Below are 12375 nucleotides of genomic sequence, written 5' to 3'. Positions count from 1 at the left end.
AAGATGATGACCTCCAGATCCAATGTGAAACTTTTGAGGAAACCATGTCTGAGGATGAGGAGGAGTTAATGAGAATATATGGTGGTATTGATATGAGCAGCCATCAGGAAGTATTTACAACGCTCTTTAACAAAGTGAGCCAATCGAAATTCTTCAAACTAAGTTATTAAGCCGCCCAGTAATTCAAAATTACAGCAAACTGATGAGGTTATAAAGACATCAGCCACTTTGTTGTGCTGAACAAAAACAAAACAAAAAAATCTAGTTGATTTGAAGATGCTGGGGAGATAGGAGGTTGGCAACAGGCTAGGCCAGGGCCTTCCCAACCCCCGGTGTCTGCTGGGTTTCATTCCAATTACATAACTAAACCCTTGATTGAACTAATATTTTGCTTAATTAGACCTTTTCACTTTTTAGGAGCTGAGAACAATTAAAAAGGTCTAAGCAAATTATTATCTCAATTAAGGGTTTAGTTAAGTATTTGAGAGTTTAGTTGGAATGTAAACCAGACAACACATGGGGTTCCCAGGACCAGGGTTTGGAAGCCCTGTTCTAGGCTCTAGAGGAGTATTTGTGCCTCATGCGACTGCCTGCAACACACAGAAACTCCATTATTCTCTCCAAGTAACCAGATATGTGGGCAAAGACCTGGAGCCCTGCACAGAACTGGGGAGCAGTTGTGGTTGTTTGAGGTTTATTTCCCAGTGGGCTGGATTAACGCTGCTCTGTAATGACTGAGCCTGTTGCCTCTTGCCTGTTTCAGGTGAGCAGCTCCCCAGCCTCCCTCCAGCTCCTGTCGATTCTTCAGGGTCTTCTGCAGTTGGGACCTGCAAACTGCAACGCCTGGCTGGCTTTGGAAGCCTTGGTAAACAGAGCCATATTCCTGGCTGATGACGGTAATCCATGTTTATATTCTCCTCATCAGCACATTGAAAAAGTGAAAGCAGCTGTGTAAGAAACTATTAAAGGGTAAAATAGCTTCTAACTGTTAGTCAGTAGTTTATGTCCTAGAAATGTTTAATGTAGCCCATCTCTTCTGCAAGTTTCTACTTGCCTACAGAAAACAATGCTAGCAGGGTTAGAAATTTGCACTATACTTGCACCGTCCTGGTTTTCAGAACTTGTTTATAACATTACTGGAATTTAATAGGAGCCATGAATTTGAGCAATCAGGCCCCTGAAAATCCTGCTCTGAACTGTACTTGTCAAAGTATGAATAAACCCCACCTCTAGGTTCATGTGGTTTAACAGGAGCCTGATTGCTCAAACACCATACATACTTACTTGAGGTTTGTTCTGAAATCCAGGTTTAGTGTAAGTTTCTAACCCGACGCTGTCACCTTTGGCAGCTAGTGTGGCGCTGCTGTCCCTCGGATACACCTGTAAACGAGGTGGATTACCACAGTCTCAAAAGTGACGACTTAATGGGGCATTCTATAGACAGACTTCCACACCCAGCCTCCCTAAGTTAGAGGTGGTGGTAATTTAGGAAGAGTCACGACTCTCTGCTAAACAAACACCCTGCAGACTTCATGTCAAACGGGTGATCCAACATCCTGTTCCAAATATATATATATAATGCGTGTGTATATATTTGACTTGGAATCTTTTTGCCTTGCAGTGGAAGAAGATTCCATTGACACTATAATGGAGAGGCTTTTAGTTTGGAAGAGAAAGTCAAGTGAGCAGCAGACAGCTGGGGGGAGACCTGCCAAGAAAGTTGATGTGGGTGCACAGACTGACCTGGCAGAGAATGGATCAGAAATTCTTTGTGCAGCGTTCAAGCCAGCTCCAGACCAATCGTCCCCACTGCCCCCACCTCCTCTACCTCCACCTCTGAAAGCAACAGGGGGGACACCTCCCCCACCACCCCTCCCTGGCATGGGCAGCCCACCCCCCCTCCCCCCCCACCCCTTCCTGGTATGTGTGGCAGTCCTCCCCACCGTCAGGAGGGGGAGGGTGGAGGTACGGTCCATACCCCCCTTACCCCTCCTCCTCCACCACCTCTGCCAGGCATGGCCCCACCGCCACCTCCTTTGCCTGGCATGGGCAGCATGTCTACCCCTCCTCCTCCACCACCTCTGCCAGGCATGGCCCCACCGCCACCTCCTTTACCTGGCATGGGCAGCTTGTCTCCCCCTCCGCCCCCACCACCCTGCCCGGGTACAGGAGACATGCTAGTGGCACAGACCAGCTACTCCTTGGGATGCGCTCAGACTGACTTTCACAAACCAGTCCGCTACCCAACGCTCCAGATGAAGAAGCTAAACTGGCAGAAGCTGCCTTCTAATGCGGTGTCAGGTGTGTGAGCTCATGTACTGTCCCAAACAATATCAAAGAACACATTTATCATTTTACTTTCTCTACAATTCTATTTTATTGTAGTTGTGGATTATTTTAATCTTCTAAAAAAATAGAAGATGTAATTGCAGTCGGTAAACTCCTGAATACACTCTATCCTCCCTCTGATGTACACTTTTTTTACAAAGGCATTGAATACAAGGTTTGGCAGTATTTGTAGTACATCTGCCTGGGTGACACTGCACTCAATGTAAAATTTTCACTGAAGGGAGAACATCATTTTAACACTGTTCTGTTCAAAACAAATAACAGTAATTCAACATCTGGCCACCAGGTGACTGTCTGATATGCAACAATCCAATTCATACAGCAAAAACCTAATATCTTTAAATGCTTAATACTTGCCAATGCAACACATTTAATCATTAAGTGCCCTCGCTCCCCAGACAGTAACTCCATGTGGACCTCTGTGCAGAGTGTGGACAGCTCTCTAGAGCCAAATTACTCCAGCATTGAGCAGCTCTTCTGTCTGCCTGTAGCTCAGTCCAAAGAGAAGGAGGCTGCTGCTCCTGTCAAGAAGCCTCCCAAAGAGGTGAGTTTTCATATGCTCATGAAAGGGATTTTACTGTGTAAGCTGTATTTATCACTGGATGATTTTGGCTTGGTGTTCACTAGTTATTGAGAATATCTGACTAATCCATTGCATTGTAATTTCTTTTACAAAATAAAATGCAAGACTAATGAAGATCCTAACACCTCTTTAAACTGATTCTGACCATTTTCTGTTTGGATATCCTAACATTGTGTTTTATTAACCTCCTATATTGTGCTTATTTTGTGTTGTCATAGGAAATCACAGCTTTGACCTGTGCAAACGTTTGGTTTTGGCTGTATACAGTGTTCTTTTTAATAACCGACAATGTCATTTTATTAACAGATTACTTTTCTTGAACCTAAGAAGAATCTTAATTTGAACATATTTTTGAAGCAATTTAAGTGGTGAGTAACTTTTTTTTTTATATAATCTAAAAAGATGTATTCTTAATGTGTCAAATGGCACTTGGGGACTCTAACTTGCTTGAAATGTTCAGGCCTTGTAGAATATGTGCAGATTTAAAAAAAAAAAAAAAAAATTGTTGCTGATTTGTTTATCCCCCCCACTCTCACTTATTCCTGATAGTTTTATTATTTTTTATGCACACATCTTGGGTAATTGTTACTCAAGAACATTAATCAGAAGAAAGATTGTTTTTTCTAATCCATTACATTTGTAATGGATTACAAAAACTCCTTGCCTCCTGCAACATTGCTGCTATTCTGAGTGGAGAATTGTGGGAAAAGGAAACCAGCACAGAGAGTGTGATCTGGATGCACTGCGAACCTTTTGTTTTTGCCTGGTGAACACTCCCAAGTAAATGATAAAACATGTATTCTCCAGCTGAGATATGAACCGTGCTGTGTAAATAAACATTTATACAGATATGGCAATATGTTTAAAAATGCTAACGCTGTGATACGGACAACACAGGACACAGCCAACTTAATGCGTTTCTGTTAAAGATTGCAGGGTGTCCTGTAACACTAAGATGGTTGAACCAGCTAAATTCTAAATTGCTAAAATAACTTTACCCAATATGATTTCCTCTATCTTCAGCCCAGCACACCTCCTGTCCAATTTATCCTTGACCTGTACCTGACCATGCTTTTTTCATTCCACTAGTTCCAACGAGGAGGTCGTTCACATGATCAAGACTGGAGATCGATCCAAGTTTGATGTGGAAGTTTTGAAACAACTTTTGAAGCTGCTGCCTGAGAAGCATGAAGTAAGCAAAGAAGCACCCCCCTGTAACTTGACTTGGTGTTAACTTTAGTCCAATATTGTCTCCAGTAATGCCACACTTTAGCATCGCATGCATCTGGAGGACTGCTTATCCAGTTGTCATGAAACTTTGTGTTGACATTCATTAACATAAGTTAATGAGAGTATCAGATTCTGGGGAGATATGGAGGTGTCTGTCCATCTGTAAGTCACATTTTACATTTAATATATATGGAGAATTGCTTATTGTGATTAATAATTTCTTTAGTTGTTTTTATATACTGTTCTGTATTTACTGTTCTGTCCTGGCCATCCTCTTTGTCATCATGCTGATGGCTCTAATTTTGTATTTGCAGCTGTGGTTGGGGTGTGTGTTAGTGACATGTTTCCGTGCTTATTTTGTATGGATGAAGCTACAAGTTGGTCCGGTCTAGTCTTGCACTGTTGCACTTGCTTTGTTAAAGATTTTCATTGTGACATATATGTTTTTCATTCCTGCCTGTAGCTAACATTACTGTCTCTTTCCACAGATAGCAAATCTAAAATCATTTCAAGGCGAGAAGGAAAAACTGGCTAAACCAGATGAATTCTACTTCCTCCTCCTTGGCGTGCCATGGTAAGTGATCAGCTATTTGAAAGTGCGTGCTGCATCTCCACGGCCACAGTGAGTGACTTGTAAGTTTTGCTATGTATCAATGCTGGCTCTTCGGTGCATTATAAAGATCAAGGCGGAGTGATTTTATTTTTCAGATACTGTGAAGTGGTATTTGTTTTGGTAAGATGTTAAAAGTTGATTTACAATGTTGCTGTTTTTGATGGAATATCAACACAGATATGTTTTCTGAAAGCACATTTTCCCCTTAACGCTAAGGAAGTATCAATCTGTAGACGGAGAACAAGGAGGTTAAATGACTTGCTCAGGATCACGCAATGAGTGAGCTGGGATTTGAACCAGGGACCTCCTGGTTACAAGCCCTTTTCTTAAACCACTGGACCACACACCCCCTTGTAACTAATTCTAGTGTTTTCAAACTAAGAAGTTATTGTAACTAGTTACTATTTTGTACAGGTAACTAACGGATTACTATTTAACAGTAACTATCCAACACTGGATGTTATACACGCAGTTGGAAATTGCGCTCTCTCTGTCTCTCAGCTACCAGTTACGGATTGAGTGTATGCAGTTGTGTGAGGACACTGCCTCTGTGATGGAGATGCTGCGGCCAAAAGTGGACTTGATCGACGCAGCATGTGACAGTAAGTATTGCTGCAACTCTGGGAAATAGGTGACCTCTCTCATACCCATTTTACACCTCTGGGTGTAAAACCCTGGAGGTAAGGATATAGACAACCGTTAATCCAATTGTGACAAACCTTGGTATTGTGATGTGAACTTGTTTTTCTTTTGTAATCGGCAGGTTTGTTGGCCAGCACTAGATTACCAAGCTTCTGTAAATTACTTCTAAAAGTTGGAAACTTCTTAAATTATGTAAGTATTACATTTAAAAAGTTGTAAGTTCTGTCGTCTAATCCCCACCCCAGCCATCTATCTTATCCAGATATTTACAAGATGTGTTTGCAGGATTGTTCAAAGGCATTGTTTGTATTTTTTGAAATTATGACCGAAGAACTTCTTGCGTTTCATCAAAAAAGGAACCTGCTTGCAAGAACAGGAGCGATCCGATCAAACTCAACATTGTAAGCCACAGATGCATTTTACATTAATTGCATCAACCACGCGTGTTTAGAAAAAAGCCCAGGATAACCATATTGGTGGCGGATGCAATCTAGGGTGATTTTCCCCAGTGCTGAAAAATGCTTTATTTGAATTATTCTTCAGCAGTGTTGTGAAGTTGCTGAATATAGCAATGGGATCTGTACTGATAACCACTATAATCAATTATTTCTCTTTTATCTTGGTAGGGAAGTCACACAGGCAACGCAGAGGGGTTCAAAATTAGCACTCTTCTGAAGCTGACTGAGACAAAGGCAAACAAGTCCCGTATCACACTGCTACACCACATGGTGGAGGTGGGGCATAGGCTGGAGTGTATGAGCATCCTACTGTACATTGTTTTGGAGCCAACAAAATAATGTCATGCAGTTTCACCAACATTCATTAAATAGGTCTCAAATGTGCAGTTTTGAAATAAACACATTTTTTAGCAAACATTTTCGTTTTAAAACATGGAATCAGGTACTACACTATTCGAGTACGGTATTAAACACTGTGTACTGTTGACACCAACCGTATTTAGCACTTTTAAGCTGGTTAAAGGCAGCTAATATGATTAAAAGGCATAGTGTGGACAGGGTCTAAGGCATAGAAACAGAGCTTCCTGTAATCTAAAGTGGTACAAAGTGTGTGTTCAAATGAAAATACATAAACATAGCATGTCTGTTTTAAAAATGGAGTCCTTTTTAGATAGTGGAAGTGCAGAACAGGTATCATTTTAAATTATTTTATTGGCTGCAATTGCATCGTCAGTCAAAACTACATGATGATTGTCTTTCTGTATTGAACCAGCACAAATCTAAACTAAAATATTTGATCTAGGTGGAGAAACAAATTTTTGGGCTGTCAATTCAATTTCATTGCATGGAACGTTACAATAGTATTGCATTTTTATTGTTGAATTTGGTCAGACTCCCATTTGACTATGCTGTATTATCTTTAGCAGGTCTATAGTTTTATTGCAATGCTTGTAAAAGGTGTTGAATGGTAGTGACTCACTTTTGATTTGAATTCTGCGGTGTGTCTTTTTGTTGTTTTTGTTTAAGGAAGCTGAACAAAACCACACAGATTTGTTGCAACTTCCTGATGATATTGAATGTTGTTCAAAAGCAGCTGGGTAAGAAATCCAAGTTAATTTTTAAAGTGCGATTTTAATCGCGTCTACTACAGGAATAATTTTCCATACTGTTTTGATGTGCAAGCTGTAAATTGCCTATATTTATCTACATCCAACTACAAAAAGCAATCTAATTACTGGTGTATATTCAACCTGCAGTATAAGTATTGAGTCAATCCAGGCTGAAGCGAGTTCTCTAACCAAACGACTGAGGGAGACTTCTGGTAAAATAGCAGCATCTACAGAAGAGGTCAAGCTGCAGTATGCAAAACCTACACAGGTGCGTTAAGCAACTAACTTCAACCATTTTTTCAATAACAATACAAATAGTTTCCAGCAGGGCTGAATGCCTGTATGATATAAATGATGTATTTGATTGTGATCTACTGCGCTTGGACAGGGCTAAGTAAATCAGAATGCTGAGGTTTATAGAGGCTTTCCTACATCGGTCTGTCAGATTTTCGTTTTTAGAGTATCTGCAGTGGAATGTAGCTTTTCATGTTACTGATGAGTGGCAGGGAATCCATGTTACTAGTCAATTGGTATATCGCACTTAAAATTGAACATAGAGTGCCGTGAGATGGTGCAGGCTAGCCAATAGGAATGCAAATAATAACTTTTTTTTTTTTTTTTTAAAGCAAATGCAGGATTTCTTTTTTTTTTTCTACCGATCTTAGAAATTCTATATCTTCTTCCCTGAAATAAAAGCAACAAAAGTTTAACTGCAGTCTGACAATAATGCTCGCTAATGCTGTGCTTGTACGTACGCAACATTTTTTTCATGAATGGCTTTTGCGATACGATCAACCAATTGAATATCTGCATTGTCTCTGCGGTAGCCCAATCATAGGTTAGCTAGGTGGGACATAAACTGCGTCAGTTTCAAGTGCAGGTACTAACTGTAAGTTTAACCAATAGGAGAGTCAAATGTCTACCAAGTTTTACACAGCTGTCCAATCATAAACAAAGGCCGTTCACAGTATTTGCATGAAAATTGAAGGCGAGTGAGTAGCCAAATGGAAAGTGAAAGATTTGACAGCTGTCCAATCATTCGTGAGCAAAGGCGGGTGTTAATATGCTGGGTAAGCAGTGAATTTCGCCGACTGTTACTGAAGATTTCAGTATGTAGCATTAAAAATTCTATCTCATGTAATTTTTATTTCACCAGACAGTGGAAACACCGTAGTCAATTTAGTTACGAATCAACTTTCTCTGAGTAATTGTACTGGAGATGAGCGATCTTTAAAACGGAGTAGTGTTGACAAATTTGTCAAATTGAAACAAAGCGAGACGCTGTCCTAACCTTTTAATTTCAGTTTATTCATTTGTGTGTAAGCAAGCTATTCAAAAATATTTGCATTGTGTATTTTATATAAATTATTTAAAGAATAAGCGCAGCACGCACAATTACTACCTGAGAGAGAGATCTCTATCGCGAGAAGGCAGTGTGTGAGATAAGATCCTATGCAGTACTATAGTCAGCGTGCCCGCAAACAGCAAAGTAAGATCAATTTATGCCCGTGCCAAAATTACTTTGAGGACCGCTGATATGTAGCTATTGAATGTAAACCAGTAACAATATTAATATCAAGGATATTTTCAAATGGGAGGTATTCCTTTTCACGTCCGCTTTTATTCAGAATATCACTGGATGTGTGCTTATGCTCAGTTTCACTTGGGAGTAATCCAAATGCAATACTAAGTTTACGCACTGGAAAATTACTCCTGTGTTCCACACATGCTGTCTTGCATGCATACTTAGTGACTGAGTTTACCAGCAGTGAGTATTGTAATGTGATTTAGCTGTCTTGGCTAAATCTGTCAGTAAGAGTTTGATATATTGTTGTACCTCGTTGACGCTTTCCTTCATACAACAAATCTGTTTACCTCTTAAAAATACCTAGACGAGTGAGCGGGCTCAGGACTTTCTATATCTGGACTGTGCCTTGACCCAGCTGGCATGTGTAACCATGTTCCGCATGGCACTGCAAGGTTTCATTTTTAGCCCAGACTTTAGCAGGAGTGTATTTTTACATTAGTAGAGGGTGTCTGCTACAATGCACCACTGTTGCTAGTGAGCTAACCTCAAATCCTCTTGAATTGGTGTTTGTATAAATCTGAAAACTGTAAACTCTATTCTTGTTGTATAAGATTCCATAAGTGGTAAGGTTCGATTAATGTACTGTATTTCATTTTACTGTTTGGTATTAAAGGAATGTACCAGGTATCTTTTTATACTATAGTCATTTAACCAGAAAACATTTCTTTTAAATCTTTTTTTTTTTTTTTTTGTATCCCGATTTGACTTCCAAAAATGTGCCCATGGATTTTTATTTTTATTTTTTTTAAATATAGGAGAGTCTTGCTGCCGCAGAAGAGCTCGAGAATCGCTTTGGTGTGATTGAAGCCAAGAAGAAAGACCTGGCCCTGTACCTGTGTGAGGACCCTGCCAGACTGTCTCTGGAGGAGTTATTTAATACCATCAAGACCTTCAGAGATCTGTTCCTAAAGGCAATCCAGGTGAAGATTTCTCCAGCTTGGGAAGGCAACCCTATTGAGCTTTAGAAGCCACCTGCAGGGCTCTGTCATCCAGAGGCTGGTGCAGCAGCTGGCTGACGGCCTCTGTCAAGCTCCTTCTCAAGTTTCCTTTATTAAATGATAGAAGCACAACAACATACTGTTGTACCATTTTTTAGGTAAACTAGCGTTTTCTTACCTGGATATCTATAGCTTCATATTCATTTTAGTTCTTGGTAGTTTGGTTTTGAGTTTTTGTGATGGTCACTATTGCTAAACATTGTATTTGAAATCACTATTATCTAGAGTACAGTAAGTAGAGGCTGGTTTGTTTTCTAGGATAACAAGACCAGGAAGGAACAAGCTGCCAAGGCAGAGAAGAGGAAGAAGCAGCTTGAAGAGGAAGACTCCAAGAGACAAAAGGGAGAGAATGGGAAGATTAGTAAGTGACCTACACAAGAAGGAACCACTTTTTTTCTCTAAAATATCCCTTTAAGGGGGTCCTTCAAGCAATTTTTAGCTTTTATATGTTAATCATACATTTGTACAGGAATGACAGGTTACATTTAGAGGAAAAACATTAGCGGAAGTATATTGAAATAGTTTATCTGCCACAAGATTTGGTCAATGTAAAATGGCTCAGACACTCAATGCAGGTCTGCTAAATAGCTATGCATGGCGGCATATTATACTCTCTGAACTTGTCAATGCTTGTATTCATTCCAGCTCTACTCGCTTCAAATATGATAGAGATATATATTGGCATATGACATTTTATAAAACATTATTGGAACTCTACATTAATGCTGTGCTATACAGCTGAACATTTTGTGGAATTCCAAATAAGCTAACAGTCGCACTTTTTTTGGTCCAGAAGTAACTAAGTGGGTTGTGAAGTTGCTTTCAGGGGCAAGGATTAGTTTCTTTGGGTGTTGTGTGAACTCTCGACTCGAAGTGTGAAGAGAAACGGCAGCTTGTCGGCTCAGTTTCACACTGTGTTTATGCCAGTGGTGATGGTGGACTTAAATTCTTGACAATTTAGTGGCACAGAAGGCAGCGAGTTAGGTGTGCCACGCTTGCCCTTCCAATGACAAGATTAACCCAGATGGCTCTTTTTCCCCATGCAGTTCGTAAAGGTTTCCCGAAGCAGGAAGAGGAGTGCGTTATAGACTCTCTCCTGGCGGACATCCGGAAAGGCTTCCAGCTGAGGAAGACTGCACGGGGCAGGTGCGAATCAGAGTGCACTCCTTCTAGTGAAACACATGGAGGTAAAACAGAGCCTGGTAAGAATGAGAAACCTCCATGTACCTGCATTGCCAGCAGCCATGCCGCCCAACTAATCTAGCTTGTCAGCTTTGCTTTGCACTTGGAAAAGAGCGGTTTTCTAGTATCGAAAGAATAACTGCCTAATCATGCATGCTGCTTGCTTGTGCTAAATACCTCATTTGCTAGTGCTAGTAACCATGATGCATGAGTATTTCAAGCAATCGTGTGGTGGGTTTTTTCTTTTAACACTGCAGACCTGTATATAGGTGTAGAAAAGATAGGTTAAAACTACAGACTACTGTAGTAGTATCGGAAGGTTCAGGCAATCTTTTATGTACCCTCGAGTGCCGAGGTTGTATTGCACACTGATGCCGCACATGCAGTACTGTGTTCCGTTGTGGTCCCTGCATTACAAAAGGAGTGACAAATAATCCCTGGCTGAAAGGTATAACTTATGAAGAAAGGTTGAGTTAATTTAATCTGTTTAGCCTAGAACAAAGACGGGTGGGTTGATTAAGTTTGTAAATCCTTTAAAGGAGATGATAGTTAAGATGCTGATTTTGAGTGGAGATAAAAAAAAAATACATAGCCGACTCCTTTAAGATCTATTAAGAGCCAAGTAGACAAAGTTCTAGAATCAATTCACTACTAAGAACTGGACAAGTGTTGTTCCATTAGTTTTGTGTAATGGAAGGTAGTTGCGAATGCAGGCTTTTGAATTTCCGTGAGGGATAAAGCTCTATTGCTGAGCAATATGCTGTTGGTGCCCATGACACGTGCCAGTTGGTTTTATTTAAAGGCTTTTGAAGAAAATGTAAGAAAGCTTTTGCATTTTTATAACTTCATAATGTTGCAGGTGTGTGTTTAATTTTTTTTTTTTTTTTTTTTTTTACTATTTAGTGTGTGGAATTTACTGTAATCCCATGGCCTTAAATGAGAGGCTGGAGACTGCAACCAAGCTGAAGCCTGTTATGTGTGTGTTTTTGTTTTTAACTCTTCAGGCAAAAATGTCAGTGCGACAAGAGAAGCAAAAGCCTTGGTTACCAAGGCAACCAAAACCAACAGCCGTCAGCCACATTGCGCAGTTGGAATGGACAAAACAAGCGGTGTCGTCTTGCCCCCTTCTGAACCAGACCTTGCAGTACAAGAGGAGGATACTAGTGCTGCATGTTCACAGGAAGGCCTTCCTCCATGCCAAGACACTGCAGAAAGAAAAGCTACACAACACAGCCCAATCACAGTGACTCCTGCAGACACTGGGAATAAATTGGACAATAATGGAAATGACACCCAGGAATCAGGTTTCCCTGCTTTAGCTAGCCACACACTTCATGTTTTAAATGAGCGGTGTGAAGGTAACGGGGATGTTGATAGAAAAGGGGGCCACGAGCCCAATGCCGCACAGTTTGATGTTCACGGAAACAATAAAGATGAAAGTGCAACACAGATTAAGCACGGTGATCTAAATGCACTTCTGTTTGAATCTGCAGTGCACACCAACAGCAATGGCAATGATAGCCCCCAAAATACTGCTTTAGACAGGAACACAAGAGAGAGCGACGTTCCTGATGGTATGAAGGGAGCGAGCGTCTCTGAAGAGCCATCCCTAGCAGTAGAATC

General features: G+C 40.6%; 1 protein-coding gene across 1 annotated transcript; it reads left to right on the top strand.

Moving 5' to 3' along the window:
• The first annotated feature begins 44 nt into the window (after nt 1-44).
• LOC121324335 (inverted formin-2-like) lies at nt 45-7261 on the top strand. Its single transcript, XM_041266068.1, has 11 exons — nt 45-134; nt 764-951; nt 1778-2301; nt 2748-2893; nt 3239-3300; nt 4022-4124; nt 4651-4736; nt 5277-5377; nt 5539-5609; nt 6044-6186; nt 7132-7261. Exons 1-11 carry the CDS (start codon nt 45-47, stop codon nt 7259-7261), a joined length of 1644 nt encoding a protein of 547 aa, XP_041122002.1.
• Nucleotides 7262-12375: the final 5114 nt, after the last annotated feature.

Source organism: Polyodon spathula, chromosome 12 (assembly GCF_017654505.1).
Source record: "Polyodon spathula isolate WHYD16114869_AA chromosome 12, ASM1765450v1, whole genome shotgun sequence".
Classification (NCBI taxonomy): domain Eukaryota; kingdom Metazoa; phylum Chordata; class Actinopteri; order Acipenseriformes; family Polyodontidae; genus Polyodon; species Polyodon spathula.
The sequence above is the reverse complement of the archived record's forward strand: the minus strand, read 5'-3'. Positions and strand labels throughout refer to the sequence as shown.